The sequence below is a fragment of the Dendrobates tinctorius genome, unplaced genomic scaffold (genome assembly GCF_039654945.1).
Source record: "Dendrobates tinctorius isolate UK_male_01 unplaced genomic scaffold, ASM3965494v1 ptg000005l, whole genome shotgun sequence".
In the NCBI taxonomy this organism is placed as follows: domain Eukaryota; kingdom Metazoa; phylum Chordata; class Amphibia; order Anura; family Dendrobatidae; genus Dendrobates; species Dendrobates tinctorius.
The window spans coordinates 8,558,457-8,581,876 of NW_027361673.1; the positions used below are offsets into that span (position 1 = coordinate 8,558,457).

At 44.5% G+C, this 23,420-nt stretch overlaps 1 protein-coding gene across 3 annotated transcripts in view; it reads right to left on the reverse strand.

Annotated features, from left to right (window-relative positions):
• The window catches only part of ZNF385D (zinc finger protein 385D), a 615,949-nt gene that overhangs the window by 541,115 nt on the left and 51,414 nt on the right, over positions 1-23,420 (reverse strand). For 2 of the 3 annotated variants that reach the window (XM_073568247.1, XM_073568257.1), the window contains exon 2: positions 20,078-20,310. The exons of the other annotated variant lie outside the window; for it this stretch is intronic. In XM_073568247.1, the coding sequence (XP_073424348.1) occupies positions 20,078-20,310 (233 nt within the window). The remainder of the gene's footprint in view (positions 1-20,077; positions 20,311-23,420) is intronic. 3 annotated transcript variants of the gene reach the window in all.

The window sequence follows — 23,420 nt, forward strand, 5'->3', positions numbered from 1 at the left end:
CCTTTTTAGGATCCGCAAGGCATAATCTGACATGTGGGCCAATGTTTCCGGTGTCAATGATGCACTGCGAGTGCTGGGTGGAGGAGCACTTTCTGGCAAATCCACATCCCTCCAGTCACGCACAAACCCTGTACCAGACCTTGCCACGCCAACATTTTCACTTGCCCCACGAGATGCATCCTCCTCCCCTAAGTAATCATCCCCATCATCCTCCTCCTCCTCCTCCTCTTCTTCCTCCACCTCGTCCAGGAGAGGTCCCTGAGCAGACAATGGCTGAATGTCATCAAGGATTCCCTCCTCCTCTTCCTCCTCATCAACATTGGCTGCAGACGCCTGCTCCTTAAGGTGCGTCAAAGTTTGCATGAGCAGACGCATAAGTGGGATGCTCATGCTTAGGATGGCGTCGTCTGCGCTTACCAGCCGTGTGCATTCCTCAAAACACTGAAGGACTTTACAAAGGTCTTTCAGCTTCGACCACTGCACGCCTGTCAACTCCATGTCTGCTCTCAAAGTGCCTGGCCGTGTATCCTCCCACAAATGCATTATGGCCTGCCTCTGCTCGCACAGCCGCTCCACCATGTGCAGGGTGGAGTTCCACCTTGTTGCAATGTCGATAATGAGGCGGTGTTTTGGAAGGTGGAGCAATCGCTGCAGCTTCTGCATACGAACGGAGTGTACAGGCGACCGGCGGATGTGCGCGCACAGTCTTCGCACCTTCTGGAGCAGGGCTGTTAACTCCGGATAATTTTTGAGGAAGCACTGCACCACCAGGTTCAAGGTGTGAGCCAAGCAAGGTATGTGGCTGAGTTTTGAAAGGGCTATGGCTGCCACAAAATTACGGCCGTTATCACTAACTACCTTGCCTGCCTCAAGATGTACACTGCCCAGCCATGACTCAGTTTGTTGCTTCAAGTACTCGGCCAGCACCTCGGCGGTGTGTCTGTCGCCCAAACACATCATCTGCAACACAGCCTGCTGACGCTTTCCACTAGCTGCTCGATAGGGGGACACATCGTGTGCAACAGTGGCAGCTGCAGATGGAGTGCTCGTACGACTGCGCTCTGTGGACGAGCTTTCGCTTCTGGAGGAGGAGGAGGGTGGAACGCCTACAGCCAACTGTTTCCTAAACCGTGGGCTAGGCAGCACTGTCCCACCACCGATGTCCCCTGTGGACCCTGCATCCACCACATTAACCCAGTGCGCAGTGATGGACACGTAACGGCCCTGGCCATGCCGACTGGACCATGCATCAGTTGTGAGGTGCACCTTTCCGCTCACTGACTGCTTGAGTGCATGGACAATGCGGTCTTTCACATGATGGTGGAGGGCTGGGATGGCTTTGCGAGAGAAGAAGTGGCGACTGAGTAGGTCATAGCGTGGTACTGCATAGGCCATGAGTTCGCGGAAAGCTGTGCTTTCCACCAACCGAAAGGGCATCATCTCAAACGAGATTAGTTTGGCAATGTGGGCGTTCAAACCCAGTGTACGCGGATGAGAGACTGAGTACTTTCTTGACCTACTCATAGTGTCTGGGAGGGTGAGCTGGACTTGAGAGGTGCATATGGTGGAAGTAGCGGTGGACAGGGCGGACTGAGAGAGGGTTGATGATGGTGATGGAGTTGGTGTTCTTTCTGATGGCCTAGAATCAGTCTTTCGTTGATATAACAGTGGGATTCCCTGACTGCTGTGGCCTTGCAACGACACCTCAACATTTGCTGCTGTGCTAACCGGTGGGCTTACAGTGGGGGAAACAATGTAGCGTTGCTGACTACCTTCGTTGTGATCAGTTGCACATGTGGCACTTGAGGTTTGGTGTTGTGTCCACGCTTGCAAGTGCATGCTGGTTAAATGTCTAAGCATGCAACTGGTATTCAAATTTTTCAGATTTTTCCCTCGGCTAAAGGTCTTTGCGCACTTCTTACAGATAACCTTGGCCTGATCATGAGGATTTTGTTCAAAAAAGTGCCACACTGCACTCTTCCTACTTTGGCAGACATTTTGCGGCCTAGCACGCTGTGATCTTTTGACCCTCTGGACAAGCTGTCCAGCAACTCTTTTGATGTTTGGAACCTGTCTTTGGAGTGCTCCGGGCCTGCCAGATAACAGCTGTTGCGATGTCGATGTCTGCTGTGGATGCTCCTCATCTGAGCTATTGGAAGCAGCACCCTCTTCCCCCAATGGATGCCAATCTGGGTCAACAACTGGGTCATCCATCACCTCCTCTTCTATGTCATGTGCACCTTCCTCTGTGTCACCGTGTATGGTGGTATAGTGTGCGGGAAGGGGCACCTGAGTCTCATCAGGGTCAGAATCTGGCTCTGTACACTGCGAGGACAATGTAGTGCTCTGAGTGAATGTACCAGCAGAATCATCCATCAGTGGCTGTGCATCAGTGCACTCCATGTCAGATTCATCTTGGCCTGGGTAATTCACCATTTCACCAGATAATCCAGGCATGGTATGTGAAAACAGCTCCATGGAGTAATCAGTAGTATGGCCTGCGTCATCCTTCAATCTTGGTTGGGGTGAAGGACACAAGGAAAGGTGTGGTTCATGAACATGAGCCTCCAATGACGACTCAGTGCTTTTACTTTTTACAACTGAAGAAGAGGAGGCGATAGAGCTGGAGGCTGAGTCAGCAATGTAAGACAAAACTTTTTCCTGATGCTCTGCCTTTAAAAGCGGTTTGCCAACTCCTAGAAAACTAAGCGTTCGAGGCCTTATGTAGCCAGACGATGACGCAGGGTCAGCACCTCCTGCATTCGGTCCTATTTTGCTCTTGCCACTACCATCAGATCCACCACCAACACCATCATTACCAGCTGCCAACCCCCGCCCAATTCCACGGCCTCTTCCACCAGCCTTCCTCATTTTTGGTAGAAATGTAGACAAAATCCAACAAACTATATAGTAATGTAAAACAAGGTACAAGGTGTCTATAGGACAGGGGAGTTTTAGAATTTCTGCACACACTTGTGGACAGTGGACACTTGTGGATTGTGTGAGGCCCACTGATATCTGAGCGCTATGTGACACGCTCGATGGCACAGCTGCCTGTGACCAAAGTGACGAGAGGATAATGGAGATTTTGAATCTCTGCGTACACTTTTGGACACTGGACACTTGTGGATGGTGTGAGGCCCACTGATATCTGAGCGCTATGTGACACGCTCGATGGCACAGCTGCCTGTGACCAAAGTGATGAGAGGATAATGGAGATTTTGAATCTCTGCGTACACTTTTGGACACTGGACACTTGTGGATGGTGTGAGGCCCACTGATATCTGAGCGCTATGTGACACGCTCGATGGCACAGCTGCCTGTGACCAAAGTGACGAGAGGATAATGGAGATTTTGAATCTCTGCGTACACTTTTGGACACTGGACACTTGTGGATGGTGTGAGGCCCACTGATATCTGAGCGCTATGTGACACGCTCGATGGCACAGCTGCCTGTGACCAAAGTGACGAGAGGATAATGGAGATTTTGAATCTCTGCGTACACTTTTGGACACTGGACACTTGTGGATGGTGTGAGGCCCACTGATATCTGAGCGCTATGTGACACGCTCGATGGCACAGCTGCCTGTGACCAAAGTGACGAGAGGATAAGGGAGATTGGATTGCTTTTAAAAAAGCAGTTTGCGGAGCAGTGGGTAAACAGCAATGCCAGCGTGTCAGGAAGCCTTAAAAGGCAGCCCAACAGCCAACACCACTGATACACCACAATATAGCCTCCCCTTGCACTGCACACACAGTGACTTGTGTGTTGTGCAGGCCAAATTGCTAGCAGTAGAAGCAGTTTTTTTGTCTTCTTCCCTGCCTAACGCTCTCCCTACAGAATCAGCAGCAACCTCTCCCTATACTAAGATCTGCAGAAGTAAGATGGCGGTCGGCGTGCACGCCCTTTTATACCCCCTGTGACGCCCACCAAAGCAAGCCAATCACTTGCATGCCCTTCTGAAAGATGGTGGTGACCCGTGCCTATGTCATCACGTTGCCCACAGTGTCCGTGGATCCTGATTGGCTGAAAAAGAGCGCAAAACAAACTTTTGAAACGCGACTTTGGCGCGTAAGTCGCCGACCTCGTGGCCGACCTCATCCTAGGGTCGGGTTTCGTTTCATGAAACCCGACTTTGCCAAAAGTCGGCGACTTTTGAATTTTTTCGACCCGTTTCGCTCAACTCTACTAGTGGCCAGTGGCCACCTCTCCAATAGAGTTAATGCTTGCAGGGGCTACTTAGCTATTTGAAACAGACAAACCAATGGTGGATAGGCTAAAAGCTCAAGCTGTGAATACCCCTTAAAATACATTACGGAGTAAAGGTTATATCTGGGCAAATAGAAAAGTTAATTAATAATATTGTAATAATTTTCTGATCCAACCTGAAATTTTATAATATAGAGTACAAACTATATCCACATTCTGATGTTTTTGAAACATGTACTTATTCAATTAGTATTTTTCACAAAAACACAAACACACTATAATTTATGTAGCTGTCCTTTTATCTGCTGACCACGTTTCTTCAAAGAAATTACGGAGAAATGTACTTTTATGATCCAAGCCATGGATCAATATTACTCATACAAGTCTATAGGTCCATAAAAATTCAATGACAATGCACATTATCATCCCTATACAATCTATATGCTGTCTGTTTTTAACATTGTAATGGTAGGATAAGCTTTGTAATTTATTTATTTTTCTACGAGAAAATCACTTATGAAACAATGATTGCAAGTACTGAAACACTGACAGAATACTTATGAAAACTAGATGAAAACACTGATGAAAATAGGACAATTGTTTCTGTATCAGAAAACTAACTGATGTCTGAATGAAGCCTTATACAGAAATATGTATAAAGCAATGATCGTAATCATCTTAAATTCATTAAACTATCATTCTGACTGGAACTTACGATAAAAGCCATATTGTTTCTCAGAATTCTTCTACTGTTTTTCTTCATAAAGAACTCACCACTATAAATATTACAAGAGATCTTCTCTAATGAATTTTTAATTAACATGCCTCCTACAGTAAATAGACAGTCCTCAGGGAAGCACCTTTATAGCTAAAGACATGAAACAGTTCACTCAAAGTCATGCTTCATTTCAATTGAGGCATAATGAGCTTACTGTAAACTTGTCCTCAGCTACAAAATGAGGTCTTCCAAAAGTTTATACCGCTTAACTAGCCAAGAGTAGACAGAATAAACGCATAAAAACGTTTCCTTGATCCAACAAATAGATTAAGTTGAAAGCAAGATATTCCTTAAAAGTGCCAGTGATCTTTCCAAATTGATTTCGTATGTGACTTGTAGTTAGGTACGCGTGTTCCACACTAATCCTTTATAGACCATTGTGAATTATTGTCATTATTTGATAGAAATGGCAATACTAAACAGAAATAGATTTATGTCCTAACCACAACCCGTTTATTTGCCCTTTAAAGGACTACCACTTCTCAATCTAAATATTTGGCCCCGATAAAGCTTATACTCACCTCCCATGCAGGCACTATTAAAGTGATGTCGACACTTGTGGTCCTGGCGCCCTCATGTGGTTGTTATAACAAATGGGCCCAGCATCCTATTAGCGCTGGCTTCAATATCTCTGCCTCTGTCTGAATTGATGATGAAGAGGAAGTCACAGATTAGCCACAGCCATGACTTCCTCTTCATGTTAAATTTGTTCAAAGGCATGGAAAGTGATGCCAGCAATGATTGGAACCCGAGCTCAAGTGTCATAACAACTGCGTGAGCCCCGGGAACGTGAGTACTGACACCACTGGTGTGTATAAGATTTTCTATTTTATTGGAGCAAAACATTTAGATTAAGAAGGAGTTGTCCTAGCAGTAGACAATGCCTTTGAGGCATACAGACATCAGAATAGGAGTCTTCCACTTAAGACTGCCTCTATGAGCATGAATCTAGAGTTTCTCTGAGAAGGTTCTGATCTGGTATACTTAAAACCTTTGCATTACAAAAGTGGTCATTTTTTGTGACCATCATGGTTTGCATAATTTTTCCGTTAACAGCTATTTTTGAAGAAATATATCGCTGGCATTAGCTTTCTAAAGCAAAACTAACTGATTTCAAAAGGGTGCCAGGAATGGAATAGGGGCAATCACCTGATTGCTGCAGAAGTTGCATTCTGTAAAGGGTTGTCACATCATCATCTATTGCAAGAAAAATTTGAGATAAATATTATAACATAATATGTCATTCATGAGTTTAAAATTGCCTCACATCTCCACATAGGCATATATGGTTTGATTGATTGATTGATTGATTGAATGATTTATGCTCCAAACAACTTGCAACCCGCCAGCAAAATTGATTCTTGCTTTGAAAAGTTCTTTCAAAGTCTTTTCAAAGCTCCAATGCTTCATGGGAACAATTTATTTCTTTGTGATTGGGAAAATAAATGATTCCATTAGTTCTAAAATCTATGAAAGCACAGATATTCTGCTGGTTTTCTACCACTTTACTTAAGTACAGTATTACTGTACCCATGATGTCATCTTTTAAATGTGAAGTCTCTAAACATCGACTCTGAAGACTTATTATCTGTTATTGTATTAATCTGCTGTTTTATGTGATTTCTTCTCACGTGGGTGCGATTTCCTAGTTAGTTAAAGATGCCAGGGTTAACTGTTTACAGCCAGCCCAGATTGGGAGGAGTTAAGTGGGCATGTAGCAACTTAATTCATGTTGTTAGTGAGTTGGAGAGAAGCTACTGCAGAAGAATGACGATTTTCAATTGTCTAGAATATAGGTCACAGGTGGAAAATATGTCCAGCGACTAAAGATCTAAGGATAGCAATGTCACGGGGCAGTAGTGGGAAAACAGGGAATGAGGAACCTGGGCCCCTGAACTGCCCCTCAGGCTAAGGGGGTGCCCTGACTCTCCTTAACTTGGGGGTACAGTTGATGGTAGTGAGGCCCAAGTCTCCAATTTGTCCCTATCTCCTGTTTAGCCCTGAACTAAACCCACAGCCCCCTCCCCAGGAGGTGAGACAGGGAATAAAGTGAACTGCACCAATAACACAAAAGGAAAAGATAAAACAGACACCATGGGGTTAAACCAACTAAAAACCAAAACTTAGCTTTGTCTACTGCCAATGCTCCAAGCAGCAGAGAAAGGCACCCGATCAGCATCCAGCAGCATCACCACTGCTCCAGATAAGCTGAACCCCCCTCTGCACCAGGTAGGTCCAGTCTTCACCAAGGTTGGTTAGCAAATGACCAGTATTACCAACAGTGATCTGCAGCAGCAGGTGGCCTTATAAAGGGAAGTAGAAGTCACCCACCTGCATAGATGATTAATCACAATGCAATAACACCAGCGGCCACTGGGGAGAAAACCCTTCAGCAGACTATTGTTGTAGTAACATCAGTGGCCACCGGGGGCAAAAACTGACATTAACTCTAGATGGCATGAAAGAAAAAAGGTTTATATAAGAGAGTCCAAACTCTGACACGGATCCAAAAATGGATCATGACAAGCAAGTTCAGGAGCAATTTCTGCAGCAACTGATTTATTACATGACCGGAGTGCAGAGATTGAAGAAGAGTAGTAAGTTTGAATTTGTCACCAACAGTGATTATGAACGATAGCAAATAGAGCTCAGGGAGGTGCAATTCCAGTAGACAGCTTGAAGGAGTGGGCTACAAGAAGGCACCATTTTAGCCAGTTCTGGAGGTTTAGAGAATTCATATTCTGACCAAGTGGGGACACTTGGCATCCATTGCAGCAGTGGATAGTGAATACAAACACCAGTGCATGAGATATTTTAAAGTGACTCCAATATACAATAACATTGAAATGCCTGGTGTGCAACATATAAGAAGAGAGCCTCCATATGACACAGAAGGTTTGTCTTGAAAATATATTGCCTGCTATTATTTGTTACAGTTCTATTTAAGGAATTCCAGTAAAGATGTTTTTAACTTTTTTTCAGTTGGAATCTGATCTCCCAGATTTGTCGCATATTTTCAAGGTCCCTCTACCATCATACCACTTGTGGCAAGGATAGAGGTAGCCAGCAACCATGAGGAAACTGCAGCTCCACACTCTGTGATTCTTTTATTCACATGAAATATTTGGAAGACAAACAGAATCAGTGAAACAATGCTACATAACATGTGGCATCAACGCATTTCAGGTGTCTGTGCACCCATAATCACGATGCCTAGTCTTGTGAGGTAACTTCTTTTATGCTGTCTATCTGGTGAACACGCCAGTGCACTAATTGGCTTGACTTACTAAAATCTATAACAAAGCATAAGTGATACAAAAACAACATAAAACATATGTAAAAAATGGAAATTCAATTGACTACAATATACATACAGTATGTGTATATAAATCTATTGTGAATTTATAAGTATGTGCAATCAAATATTGCAAGGCATAAGCTCAAATGGTGTTAATATTGAGCCTGCAGCAATACATAAGAGTGGTCACAATGAGAGCCTTGGTAAGGTTGTACGATTTCATGCCATTGAGAATGCAATAAAATAATGGTTATTGTTTAAACTAAAGACATGTTAAAGATATGACTTATTGTTATGTAAATTACAACATAGAAATTTAGTTAGAGCTTAATCAATATATGTACTGATATGAATATGAATGCGGTAATAAAAATAGTTGCTTTTTTAAATATTCAAATATATATATATATATATATATATATATATATATATATATATATATATACAGGTCTGGCAAAAATTTAGAGACCACTTTCAAATGTTCAGTTTGTCTGATTTTTCTCTTTATAGGTATAGTTTTGAGTAAAATGTAAATTGTTATCTTAGTCTACAAACTTCTGACAACATGTCTCCGAATTTTCAAGCAATAAACTTTTTTTTTCTGAAAAGGAGAAATGGTCAAAATTAAAAAAAGACTGCAGTGCTTTCAGACCTCAAATAATGCAAAGAAAACAAGTTCATAATCATTTAGAAACAACAATACTAATGTTTTAACTCAGGAAGAGTTCAGAAATCAATATTTTGTTGAATAACCATGATTTTTAATAACATCTTTCATGTGTCTTGACATGCTTGTCTCCAGTCTTTCACACTGCTTCTGGTGCAAAAATTTAAGCATTTCTTCTTTGTTTGATGGCTTGTGACTACCCATCATCCTTTTGATTGGATTCCAGAGGTTTTCATTGGGGTTCAGGTCTGGAGAATGGGCTGCCCATGACAGGGTTTTGATGTGGTGGTCTCTTAATTTTTGCCAGAGCTGTGAATATACATATATATATATATATATATATATATATAGAGAGAGAGAGAGAGAGAGAGAGAGCTGTGCAAATTAATTGGGACAAAGCATTTTTTTTAAGTAAAATCATAAGTTGGTTACCAGTCAGTGAAAAAATGCTTTGTCCCAACTAATTTGCACAGCACTATATATATATATATCGTATATATATGTTTTTGTGGTTTATACCAAAAATTCCTAGTGACCACAATTAGTTGCTAGGCAATATCAAAAAATTCATAGATGTAATTGTGTGCATGCAAAAGGCAAGAGAACAAAAGCTTTAATCAGGACGTAGCACTGCGAAGCTATAAATCTACATACGCTTGTTGTCTAGGTCGACTGTGAATTGCCATACCAACCATATGCCATGAGGGGAGAAACAAATTGTTTAGGAGAGAAAGTAGGAAGAGAAAGAAACATGATAGACACAGCACAGATTTACGAGCCTGTCTCTATGCAATCCCTGCATAAGGCAAAGGATTTCCCGTGTCAGTGATCAAGGCTACGAAGTGGCAGAATAACAGATAAAGAATTCAACTGTGACACTTGTAAATTTTTTGAAATCTCAAATAATAAGAACTAGAGAGCTATTCATATGTAACAAATCAAAGCAAAACTTGTCTTTGAGTAGTCAGCAACCCCCTTTATTACATACACACATTCAGGGGTACCGTAACTTGGTGCCTTGGGACTGCAAAGCACATCTCGCCACAAATGGTCCCCTTATAACCTATCAACAAAGAGTAACCAGGTTATTTTCAACACTAATGCTTGACTATAAAGGAATATACAAGTCAAAAAATATCTTCAATATATAGAATCTCTTTCTCTAAAATCTATTCCTTTTAAGTAAAGTTAATATCACTCTTCTAATTGAATACATTTCACCCATAAATTTGTATCATGCAATGTCACACAAGCAACTCAACCCCCCGCTACATAATCTCTCCCCTAAGGTCAGTATCATCCATAAGGAGGAACCTTGGAATCACATTCCCCTTATTGGTGAGCAGTAGGGTTCCCAATGATTACACAATGACAAAGCTAATCATCTAGCTCTTAGATAAGTTATGAACTGTAAAACATTTTTCAAATTCAAGTCATATTTTACCATTATATAAATTAGTATCATCACCAATGTTATTTAGTAATAAAGTGACAAATGACATGAGCATATACACTTTGTGGTACCCGATGCAACTGAGCAGTTTCAGTGAAATATATCCTATATTCTCCCTGTAGTCGTACTGCCAATTATACTCAGGGCTGGGATGCCGGGTAGGCAGGGTAGGTACCTTGCTAGGGTGCTACCTCTTGCTTCCTGCCATGACTGAATGCCAGAAGCCTGCCAGCATCTTGCTCAGGCTACAGACATTCAGCACACCGACGGCCATTTTGTGGCACACAGGGGACCAATGTCAGTCTCTGACAGCGCTCACCTGTTTCAGTTCTGCACATCGTCAGTCACTCCCTCACTGCACTCAATTGTACTTGCATCTGTCAGATTATATTATATCAAAAACTGTGGGGAACATTATGTTAGAAGCTGTGGCGGACATTATATTGTAAGCTATGGGGGACATTCTATCTGAACTGTAGAGACATCATACTATATGTGGGGCGATCATTGTATAGGTGGCTATGGAGGGGAACCATACTGTATAGGGAGTTTTGAGGGACATCATACTGTGTATTGGGGCTGTGGGGGACATCATACTGTATATCGAGGGGTTCTTGTGGATATCATACTGTATGAATGGTTGTGATCATCATCATTCCGTATATGGGAACATTGTAAGGGGAGATACAATTTGGAAAGGACAACATGGTGGATAGTCTGAAGGCATAGTTTGAAAATAGGCACAGTGTGGATATATAGGGAATGTAAGTGAAAACTATAGAGGAATCAACATGGTATAGGTCATGGTTCATTATGGCGGATGGTGTTGACACGCCCCCCAAAGGCTGGGGGGTACTTGGAATCAGACCGGACAGTTCTTTGGGGTGTTCACAGGGCCGTGATCCATTTCCGTGGCTCTGGCCATGTTATAAAATGGGGGATAGTCATTTGGTATTGAGTCATGATGCCATCCGTGGTGTTCGGCAATGGGTGGCCGACGCTGCAATTCGGGTCCACTGGGGCCGATGGTGATGCAGCAAAGATGGTACAGCTTCCCCACGGGTAAACAGGGGCCCCAGGGCAAATATTTTTGGCTGTTCAGGCGGTGGTGAACATTGGGGTGCAGAGAATAAGTAAGGGACACAGAGAAATGCAGTTTTCTTTACCTTTTACTTCTTGGTAGATGAAAATGTAATCCGGGGTACCAGTTACAGATGACATAAGGAGTATGGCTAGCCTGGAGGCATTCAGGGGGTTCACCCTGCCAGGTTAGGTTCGAGACCTTCCTGCTGTGCTCTCTTTTTTGGTCCCTACTGCCTGTAGCTAACTTGTGGCCCTCTCCTGCGTTTTGGTTTTAACCTGTTTGGCAGGCAGTATGAGCCTATCACGGGCACTGCCTTTTCACTGTCAGCCCCGGGCTCTTGGTCTGCTCGGTGCCTCCGGGTGTTCGGTGTGGCCAGGGAGCTTGCAGTACCGTGCCCTCAAGATTCGGCTGTCGGGGTGTACAGCACCCACCCAGTCAAGGACTCTGGAGTCCTTTTTGTCAGCCCTCTGCTCCAAGTTCAGGTCCACGTAGCTTCAATTTTCCAGAGCCCTTGACTCCGCTCCTGTCCCTTCCCTCTCCATCGACCAACTCCCAAACAGCCTTAACTGACTCCTCCTGTCGACCAGAGAGAACAGCACCCCCAAATTCAAGTCTAGGGCTCCCCCTCTGGACTAGAGCAGGAACTGGATGCATACTGTGCATTACCTGGCATGGAGACCCCTCTGCTTCCAGGCATGACATCACCCCAAAGAGGAAGGCAATGTCACCGTGGCAACCGGACTCTGGGGTGCTACAGTGTAGTGGTTATAGCTAATATTGACAGACAGTATGGTCAGTGTAGCTCATTAAGGTGAATAGTGTGGAGGCTATATACTATTAGAGGCTTATTTAGGGCACAGCATGGACAGATATTTTTAATATTTTTATGCAGAGAGCATTTTAATAACACTGTTATTTTTTAAGGGCAGGGCACCATGTTGGAATGTGCTGCAGAACAACAGACGAGTTGCAGATGTGAAAAGTTATTAAGGCATCTGGACAAGATGGAGATAAAAAGAAATGAAAGACTTAATCAGAGAATAGGTCACCTTTAAAGTACCTGGATGTAAATGTTTACATGTTGATACTGACAATGTCTCATCAGTACTGTGGTTTCTGTATGGTCCACAGTCTGATAAAGACCGATAACAATTCTCAGCATCTGCATACCATTGTTAAGGACATACTGGAAAAATATATATCGTCCGAACTTAAAAGGATTCAGTTACATATCCATATCCTTGTATCTGAAATGAGGTTTGTTTAATTTCCATTAGGGTAGCCATCAAATCTGAACACTTTAATTGAAACTAAATGTCCCCCATTATAGTTAAGTTATATTAGTTTCCATGACTATCCTTGGTTCTGACATATAAAATATTGGACGACAGGGATGAATATCGCTATTTATCCCTTGTATTGTGTAAATGGTCTGCAAAAATATGAATACTTCTATATATAACTGTGAAAACACACTCCCTGTTTAGTTTCACCCCTAAAGTACATCACTTTTTTTTTACTATTGCTCATTTTTTTTGTGAACATCAGTTTCCTCTGACTAGGGCATCAAAATACCTTGTCACGGCCCGGATTAAACTGCTTTACATGTTTAAAATGATAAATGCAATGTCAGACTCCTGTAACATAAAATTACTCCGCTAATGGAATCCATTCACGTCCAGAATCAGACATTATTATAGACCATTCAGGAGTCTCTTGAGGTAGGCGTCACCTTTCAAACCACCATAAATCAGCATCCACCCATGCTCAATGAAAAACATCCAGGGTAATAATCCTTCAAGAGAAAATTATATAGGACAAACAAACATCCAACCATAACATAAAACAGCAAAGATTAATTTATGTCCAATGTCTTCTACTTCTTCAGATAAATAAAGCATAGCTATAAAATCCATGTTGATCCAAGAATAAAATCAATGATGATCCAAGAACAGCTCCTGTATCTCAGGCAACTAATGGTTTCATCCTTCTAAAGGGGGCCCTAGACAAAGACAAGATGGGTAAATCCTGAGCAAACCCTGGGTTCTCTCATCTCCTGTACCAGTCACTGACTTGTACTGTTTAAGATTATTGTACTTGTTTTCACATGTAAAGCGCCATGGAATAAATGGGGCTGTAAGAATAAATAATAATATTAATAATAAAGATGAGGAGGCATGATGTTTATGTTTTTAATTCATTTTTAGGGCTGTTTTATTTATCTATATAGGTAAAATACATTTACATAATAAACTAATCTAGAATTAGATCTGGAGTATTATTCCTTTGGATGTCATGTCTTGGGGGCAAACAGATATTAATTCACAGTTTAAATGACATTGGTCTAAAGCAGACCTGGGCAAAGTACAGCCCGTGGGCCACATCCGGCCCTCTGGCTCTCTCAGTCCAGCTCGCGGACAGAGACAGCCATGGGGCTGGAAACCTGAGGTCCACAGGCCGCACCATGCCCTCCCGCTCGCTGTCTCCCGCCCGCTGTCATCATCTGTGGAGGAGGGGCCTCTGTCCTCTTACTCCACCAATCAGCATGTGAAACAGCTGACATGATGACGTCATGTCATTGGGTCAGCTGTGTACTGCCAGAGAGTCAGCGCTCTGGAAGCAGAGGCAGAAGCAGGACTCCTGGGAGCGGGACGAGGTGAGTATGTGGTGTTCTTTTTTGTTTTCTTTTCATGTGTATGAATATGGGGGTGAACATGGGGATGCTATGGGGGTGAAAAAGAGGATTCTATGTGGGTGGCAGCACATGGGGATTTTATGGAGTTGACTTAGTTGTCGAGTTCCCACTACTGCACAGGGGGAAGCTCAAGCCATGCCTCTGCGGTCTCCCATTCTTCTGCAGCTGCAGAGGTTCCTGCTCAGTAGAGACTTCAGTTCCAGCATCTTGCTCAGGCTAACGCTATGTGTCTGGTTGCTGCTGCCGCCCCAGGCCCAGCTATAGCATCCAGCATTAGTCAGTGGCGAGCAGATGCTCCTGGGACTAAGTTCTGCTTTTCTCCATCTGAGCATGTCCGTGAGATGGCAATTCATTGGTGGGCGGAGATCACATGCTCACATCCTCAAGCAGGTTGGATTGGGCCATTAGCAAGGTCCCGGAAGGCTGCGGTTATAAAAGGATCGCACGACCGTGTGCTAGTATAGACTATGTGGAGTGAGTGTTGTATGCACGTATAAATGTCTCTGGTGACTGACTCATTATGAAACCCTTACCCTTGGTACGCATGTGTTCATCAGCCTTGCCAGTTAGTGCCTAGGCTGATGGTGCAGGTAGGAGGCAGAGTCAGGGCCTAGCTTCAGCTCCAAGTAGTGGCTTTGCCTGTACACCACTGTATACTTGGTCTGCACTCTACAGTAGCCAGCATCTATTAATGGCGCTCGCAGGTGCGACGCCGTGTGCCTAGTGGGTCGAGAGAGGCTCTTACCCCATGTTCTTAGGGCAGATTCTTGTGACCGTACACTAGCACTGACTCAGCTGTGCTCTGTGACAGTTAACAGGGTACGGCATCTGTGTTATGCGGTACCGTGGCTCTGTGAAGCAACAGAGCCCCTCGCTACTGTATACTGGGTGGCGTTTAACCCACGTGTGTCCAGTGCAATACCGCCATTTAGTGTCCACCATTACTGAGCAGCAGTTAACATCTCTGCACGGTGGACCCCGGGCTGCAGACACACCTTATTACCATCTTTATATTATTTGGTGCATTCCACCAGCCCTAACAGTGACAGCACATGGGAATTCTATGGGGGTGAACATGGGGATTTTATGGGGGTGACAGCACATGGGGATTCTATGGGGGTGAACATGGGGATTCTATGAGGCTGATAGCACATGGTGATTCTATGGGGGTGACAGCACATGGTGATTCTATGGGGGTGACGTACAGCACATGGGGATTCTATGAGGGTGACGTACAGCACATGGGGATTCTATTGGGTGACATGCAGCACATGGGGATTCTATGAGGGTAACGTTCAGCACATGGGGATTCTATGGGGGTAACGTGCAGCACATGGAGATTCTATGGGGTGACGTGCAGCACATGGGGAGTCTATGGGGAAGATGTGCAGCACATGGGGAGCCTATGGAGGTGACTTACTGCAGATGGGGAAGCTATTGGAAGGCTGTTTACTGTCTTGCAAAATATGGAGAGGCTGAGTGGGGCTTAATCAGTATATGGGGAGGCTGTGGGGGCCTCATGCAGTATATGGAATGCTGTATTGTGTCTCATTCAGTATGTGGAGATACTGTAGGGCTCATGCTGTAAATAAAAAGGCTGTGTGGGACTCATGCAATATATGAGGAGGCTGTGTGGGGCCTCATGCAGTATATGGGGAAACTGGGGCTCATGCTGTACATGGGGAGGCTGTGTGGAGCTTATGCTGAACATGGGGAGGCTGTGTGGGGCTCATGCCATACATGGGGAGGCTGTGTGGGACTTATGCCGTACATGGGGAAGCTGTGTGGGGCTCATGCCATACGTACATGGATAGGCTGTGTGGGGCTCATGCCGTACATGGGGAGGCTGTGTGGGGCTCATGCTGCACATGGGGAGGCTGTGTGGGCTCATGCCATACATGGGGAGGCTGTGTGGGGCTCATACTGTTTATAAGGAGGCTGTGTGGGGCTCATGCCACATATGAGGGAGGCTGTGTGGGGCTCATGCCGCATATGTACTGTAGTAGGCTGTGGGGCTCATGCTGTACATGGGGAGGCTGTGTGAAGCTCATGTTGTACATGGGGAGGCAATGTGGGACTCATGCCGTTCATGGGGAGGCTGTGTGGGGCTAATACTGTATATAGGGAGGCTGTGTGGGGCTCATGCCACATATGGGGGAGGCTGTGTGGGGTTCAAGCCGCATATTTACTGTAGTAGGCTGTGTGAGGCTCATGCTGTATATAAGGGGCTGGGGGGGCTAAAGATACAGTACATAGGGGGTGTCAGCTTACTTAATTCTGCTCAATATTAAGTGATACAATTAATATTAATAAATTTATAGTGAGTATAATTAATTTCAAGCTATTGGTTCGGCCCTCCACAACAGTCATGGTCTCTCATGTGGCCCCTCGGGAAAATTGCCCACCCCTAGTCTAAAGAGACCCATTAACAGACTACAGGGATATCTGATTCTGGTCATGAGTGGATTCCATTAACTGGGTTATCTTATGATAAAGTCAGGCTTGGACTGGCCCACGGGGGAACAGGAGAATCCTCCGGTAGGCTGCTCCTGTGAAGGATTGCTAATGAGTACTGTTATTACACTTGATTCACTGTTTGCAGAAAAAGGTATGATCTAATCATTCATCAAACAAGCTAGCCAAGTTAATATACATAAAAGCAAAAGTAAATTTGTGTACTAGAATCAGGTCATTTTTGCATGTAGCTGGACAGTGGGACCCAATAATTAATGTTCTTGGTGGGCCTTTGCCAGCCCAGCCCATTACTGGATAAAGTGAGCCAACATTGCATTTAGGCCGGGGTCACACTAGAGAGAAATATGGACGAGTGAGAGGCGTAAAAAGCATGCATTGTACACGGACCAATGATTCTCTATGGGGTAGCTCCCATCAGCCACATATTTCTCGCGCATATTTTACGGTCCGTGCCAATTGACGCATGCTGCGATTGTCAGCGTATTCCGCCCGAAATACGCCAATGCAAGTCTATGGGTACGCAAAAAAAACGCATTACACACGGACCACACATGTTACTTGTGAGAAATACGCACAACTTTGGCAGGTAACAAGAAATGCTCCAAGCAATTATCAGGAAGCTTAGACATGCTAATTAGCTCAAAAAGCGCTTTAGACATCCAGGAAGTACACCTCCGCGGAGTATAGCATCATGACACTCTACCTGAACCTTAATGTGGAGATGCTAATTGTGCGGAATTATGGGACCAACGGGATGCACATTATGCAGACCGAGCCAGAAAGGAGCCTGCATGGAGGTGCATATGTCGCCAAATGTTCCCTGATTTTGGTGATCGGCCACGTGAGGTGCAGCAGCACATGAGTAAGTGCCCATAAATTACGTATGTCAAATTACCTGCCATCAAAAAATGATTTTACAAGTAGGCCCCCCATCCTGTGCTTGTGATATTGGCCTCTTGTGGCCTGTAGATTATTTTGGGACCCGCTGTTTGACCCGGAGAGAATTTGACCCTGTCCCCAAGCTCCTCATAATGCCTAGCCAAACCATTTTAAGAGTTGCCACTTGCCCCCTGAGCTACTGTGACCCTGTGCATCTGGCCTGGTGGTACCAATGCTATATGCCACCCTGGGTAGAACTCACACCCTAGTAGGCCACATGACTTTGATACTAGTTCCAAAACTTGCTGTGAAATAGTTTAAATATTTCATTATTTTATGTCACATTGCAGTCGAAGATGTGAGGAGACGCTGGCACAGCATCCGCGACCAGTATCGCTGTGAGCGCCAGCAGCGGGCAAGAAGTGGTTCTGCGGCCCCCACAAAGCGGAAATATGTTTATTTCGACCGCCTCTCTTTCCTCGCTCCAATTATGGATCTCAGACTGTAAGTATACAAAAAACACCACATGACACATATGCTTTATAGGGCCCGATCCAAATTTCCCTTTTTCTCCATTTTATATTTAATAACAGAACACAGTCTAACCTCACTGAAAGGGAGACAGGGTCTGATTCAGAGGCCATCCTCGATCCTGTGGACTGAGGGGTTGAGGTGTCTGGCCCATCTTGTGACCCTCCGAGGAGCCAGGCCCAAGTGACTTCTCCTGCTCGACCTGAGCCTGCCCTAGAACCTGGCCCGCCACCAGAAACACCACCACCAGGAACAGAGCCACTCCAAGGACCATCAACTGCAGCACCACCCGACATCCAGGATGAACAGGGCAACAGCAGCAGCCCACCTAGAGGGCTCTCCCCAGCCTGCTGTGCCATCCCGGCAAGGTAGACGAAGGAGCCATATCCCTGCTACTGATACCAGGGCCAATGTGGACACTCGCACCCTTAATTACCTTTCAGGAGTTGCCAATGATGATGGCGAGGAGGCATACTCACGCAGCCTTGCCCATTATCTTCATTCCCTTCCCCATGAGGTGCGGCTACGTGTGCGAGGATCCATTCAGATCCTAATTGACGCAAGCACAACCCCCCAATACCCCTTATGAGGTTTTTGAGTTTCTGGTGAGGTGGCAGCTGTCACCCAGGAATCTCATGCGTCTTAACCCCCACCCCCAAGTGCTTGCTCAATCAGGGTCTGAGGATCCTCTTACACATGGGCCTACACCTCACCCCCTTCCCCCCTACCCAACATTGGCAGCATCATCCCCAAATGTTAGGGTATAACCAGCACACCAATAAGGCCACTTGTTCCCAGCCAGTGTTGCAAGCTGGTCCTAATCTGGTTGGGGACGACATGGCCATTTTGGTGGTTTGGACTCATTGCCCTACCAGCCCCAACAGGAGAGTCGTCTCCAATATCATAGTGCCCAGCATCCACCTCAATCCCATGAGCCGGCCCACTACCTCAATCATGGGCAAGAGTATTCCCCCACACAGGCCAAGGGACAAGTTGGCCAAACTAGCTAGCAGGCAACACAGGCTGGGCTGCCGCATTCCCCCCTACATACCACAATTTATAAGTTTGTTTGTTTTTTTGTGGTCAATGCTGGAATGTAACATTTCTACATTTTTTTCTGTTCAAAGGCCAATTATGGCCATTTTGCTAAATACCATATGGCTAGAATATGGTTTCACAAGGCCTTAAAAAAATAAGACTACATAAAAAGTTGAAACTTTCAATTGTTGGTGTGTTTATCAATGATGCACTTACATCACGACATGCTGGCATATGCTTACACAGTGATTTAGTAACAGAGAAAGACATAAGGGGTTGTAATATATAGTTTCACAAAGGCAAAAAAGAAACAATTAAAACTTAGAAACAGCATGCTCTTGCCATGAAGTTTCCCCCTCAGGTGACAGAAAATAATTTGTGTAACTGTCACGCACTTTGAGAACAGAGAGTGGACAATGGGTAGGGTTGACATGTGAACTCACCCTGCGCACATTGTCCATCACACGCACCACACCATCAGAGGCAGAGCAATCATGAATCCTGGTGAAATTATGTAGGACCACACATGCTTTGATGACCTCATTGACATTTTGTTCACTCAGCTGAATGGCTGACTGGAGAACACACCATTTGGCACAAAGAATGACAAAGGCACGCTCCACCAGTCGCCGGGCATGTGATGCAAGTTAAATATCCTGCTCCGGTGGTCCAAGTTGCGCCAGGGATATGGCCTCATTACATGGCACGTTAATTGAAATGCCACAAGGACATAAGGGACAGATTGTTGATTTGAGCCTGGTAGCTGCCGTGGTGGGGGTAGATCCAACTGGTTGGTGCGTAGCTGCCGACCCATAATGGAAGTATTGAAGATTCTAGAGTCTCCCGTCCTTCCATAGGCCCCAATGTCTACAATAATAAACTTGTAATCACTGTCAACCAGAGACAACAAAGCAACATAAAAGTATTGCTTATAATTGAAGAATTATGAGCCTGAGTTGGGCGACTTACGCAGCTGGATATGTTTCCCATCCAGGGCCCCAATACAATTTGGAAACTGGCCTTGCTCCTCAAAGTCCCTTGAGATCCTCAACCAGTCTTCCATCCTGGGCTCGGGTATGACGACTTGATGGAGTCTTGACCATATTTCAATACATGTAGACCTCACTATGCCCGAAATGGTAGCTCTTCCAATGAGAAACTCATGATGGAGTGCGGCATACGACAGGCCAGTGGACAGGAAGCTGTATAACAACAAAGGGTGAACAAAATGTATGAAAAAAATTTGCTAAATAAGAGCTATATCAATAGAACACAATATCACTTACAATCTGTTAAAATACACACCTTTTTCTAATAATAATGCCTATATGCTATACATTTAATACTACACATAATAATCTGTTATGAAATGTACAAGATATCTGGCCAAAGATGAGGGCAATAAATGTAAAACAAAGAAGAAAAGAAACATACTTTGAGTGACAACATCATGAACATAAAGAATGTACTTGAGGAATACATACCATAATGTAAGTAGAAGTCTCTCCTCAGCAGATATAGCTTTGCACATCCTGGTGTCCTGAAAGGTTATCCCAGGGTGCACTGTCTCCAACAGTAGATCAAAGGTCTCCAGGCTTATGCGACAATATTGGAAGAATTTTTCCGGATGAGTCCGCAGAGAAGAATAGAGCTGGTGGAAATGACCTTTTGTGAGGTGTTGCCTCAAAAGCGGGTGGACCCACATTCGTCTCCTCCTTCTCGGATCCACAGTCACAGGGTATGGTTTCCCAGCGCGACGTGACAAAAGCCAGTTGAAGAGAACCAGCTCAGTAGGGTTGAAACTAAGTGTGTCTGTCATGTTGGCCAAACAACACCAACACACCAAGATAAGGCAAGGTCAAAAATGGACAGATTGGAGGCAGGCACCTGTTACTGAGCCAATAAATAGGGTGTAGACTGATGATTTAAATAATTTGCAGGCCTTAAAACCGTTAAATGTCCATTTTGCAAGGTGGCGAGAAAATCTCGCCTTATGGATTACATACGGATTAAATGCAGATGCTTACATGCACAAAATACGCGACCACACCTTGATTACGGATGACATACGGATCACTACTTAGGGGACATTTCTCCGTATTACGCATGTAAAATACGGACCGTATTTCTCGTTGGTTAGTGTGACCCCAGCCTTATTGTGACTTTCTCTATGTGGAATTTTTAGAGACTTTCTGCCTCATTGTTGTGCACCTGCTCTATAAGTGGCATTTATATATTTAACGTGTGTATTGCACTGTGTTATTTTCTACACCTTATTTTTTGTGAGTTTCCTGCAAATCATAATTTTTTGTATGTTAAAAATATACCGTATATACTCGTGTATAAGCCAACCTGCGTATAAGCCAAGCCCCCTAATTTTGCCACAAAAGACTGGAAAAACTTATTGACTCATGTATAAGCCGAGGGTGGTGCTGCACAAGGGTTAATGGTGGTCTAAAGAGATGCTCCATAGATAAATACCCCCATAAAATGCTGCAATGGGGTTAATGGTGGCCCAACAAGAGGCTCCAAGGATAAATACCCCGATATATTGCTGCACAAGGGTTAATGGTGTCCCAAGTAGATGCTCCATACATAAATATCCCTCATATGTTGCTCAAGGGTTAATGGTGGCCCAAGTAGATGCTCCATACATAAATACCCCCATATATTGCTGCACAAGGGTTAATGGTGGCCCAAGCAGATGCGCCATGCATAAATACCCCACATGCTGCACAAGGGTTAATGGTGGCCCAAGTAGATGCTAGATACATAAATACCCCCCACATGTTGCACAAGGGTTAATGGTGGCCCAAGTAGAAGCTTCATTCATAAAATACTCCCCCATATGCTGCACAAGGGTTAATGGTGGCCCAAGTAGATGCTCCATACATAAATACCCCCCACATTCTGCACAAGGGTTAATGGTGGCCCAAGTAGATGCTAGCTATGTAAATACCGCCCACAAGCTGCACAAGGGTTAATGGTGACCAAAGTAGATGCTAGATACATAAATACCCCCACACGCTGCACAAGGGTTAATGGTGGCCCAAGTAGAAGCTCCATACATAAAATACCCCCATATGCTGCACAAGGGTTAATGGTGGCCCAAGTAGAAGCTCCATACATAAAATACCCCCCCATATGCTGCTGCCACTGCTGCTATAAAAAAAAAGACATACTCACCTCTCCGTCGCTGGGGGCAAGGTGCCGGTGTAGCCGCTTGCTGAGGCCCCCTTCACTAGCTATATTTACCGTTCCCAGTTCCATCGCTGTTTCCCGGGTCCTGTGCAGTGACGTTAGAAGAGGTCGTGCACTGACGACGTCATTGTGCCCTCCGCTAAATGTCACAGCCAGAGGACCCAGAGACAGCGATGGAACGGGGAGCGGTAAGTATTGCTCTGCTCCCCCGTCATACTCACCACTCCCCTCCTGGCGCCCGGTCTCTTCAGCCCCTGCTTCCAGCATGATGTCGGCGTCCCAGGCTGTTCCTGCATTCAGCGGTCACTTGGTACCACAGCCGCTCATTAAATATGTGCATATTCATGAGTTTAATGAGCAGTACCACGTGACCACTGAAGGCAGGAACAGCTGGGACACTGAGATCATCGGGGAAGCAGGGGGGCTTCAGAGACCGCGCCAGGAGGGGGGAGTATGGTCTCTGACACCCCCCACTCCCCCTCCCCCGCCAACCCCCCGTATATGACTCGCATATAAGCTGAGAGGGGACTTTCAGCCCCAAAAAATGAGCTGAAAATCTCGGCTTATACATGAGTATATACGCTAATTTCCATGAAGATTATCACTATGGTAGCAGAAAATTAACTTTTTTTTGTTGTTGACAGTTTCCCTATTATTTGTTCAGGTTTTGATCATGCATTAACTTAGCCCTATTTCCTTTAATAGGAAAATCTCTTTAAGATTAGCTAAAAGTGTGCTACATTTAGTCACAGAAAGTACGCAAATATATAAGCTTGAAATCTTAACCTGTCCTGGACTGATCCTAATAAAATCATGAAGAGCTCTAACATTTTTGCTAGAATAGCACTTCAAAAGTCAAATATCAGTACATATTCATGTCCTCACTCGTCTCAAAGTTTCCTAGCGTGCATGCCAAAAAAAATATACAGTGATAAGATGCTGCATAATAAAGCAAATAAAAATTGGTATTTTGGCAGAGTACAGCACTTCACAATAACCTTGTATTATGTAATCACCTATTCCAAATTCAGTACAGAGAATGAATATTCTCAAATGTACAAGAATATTTATTAGCTATTAAAGATGGTGCAAATCTATTCACACAACCCAT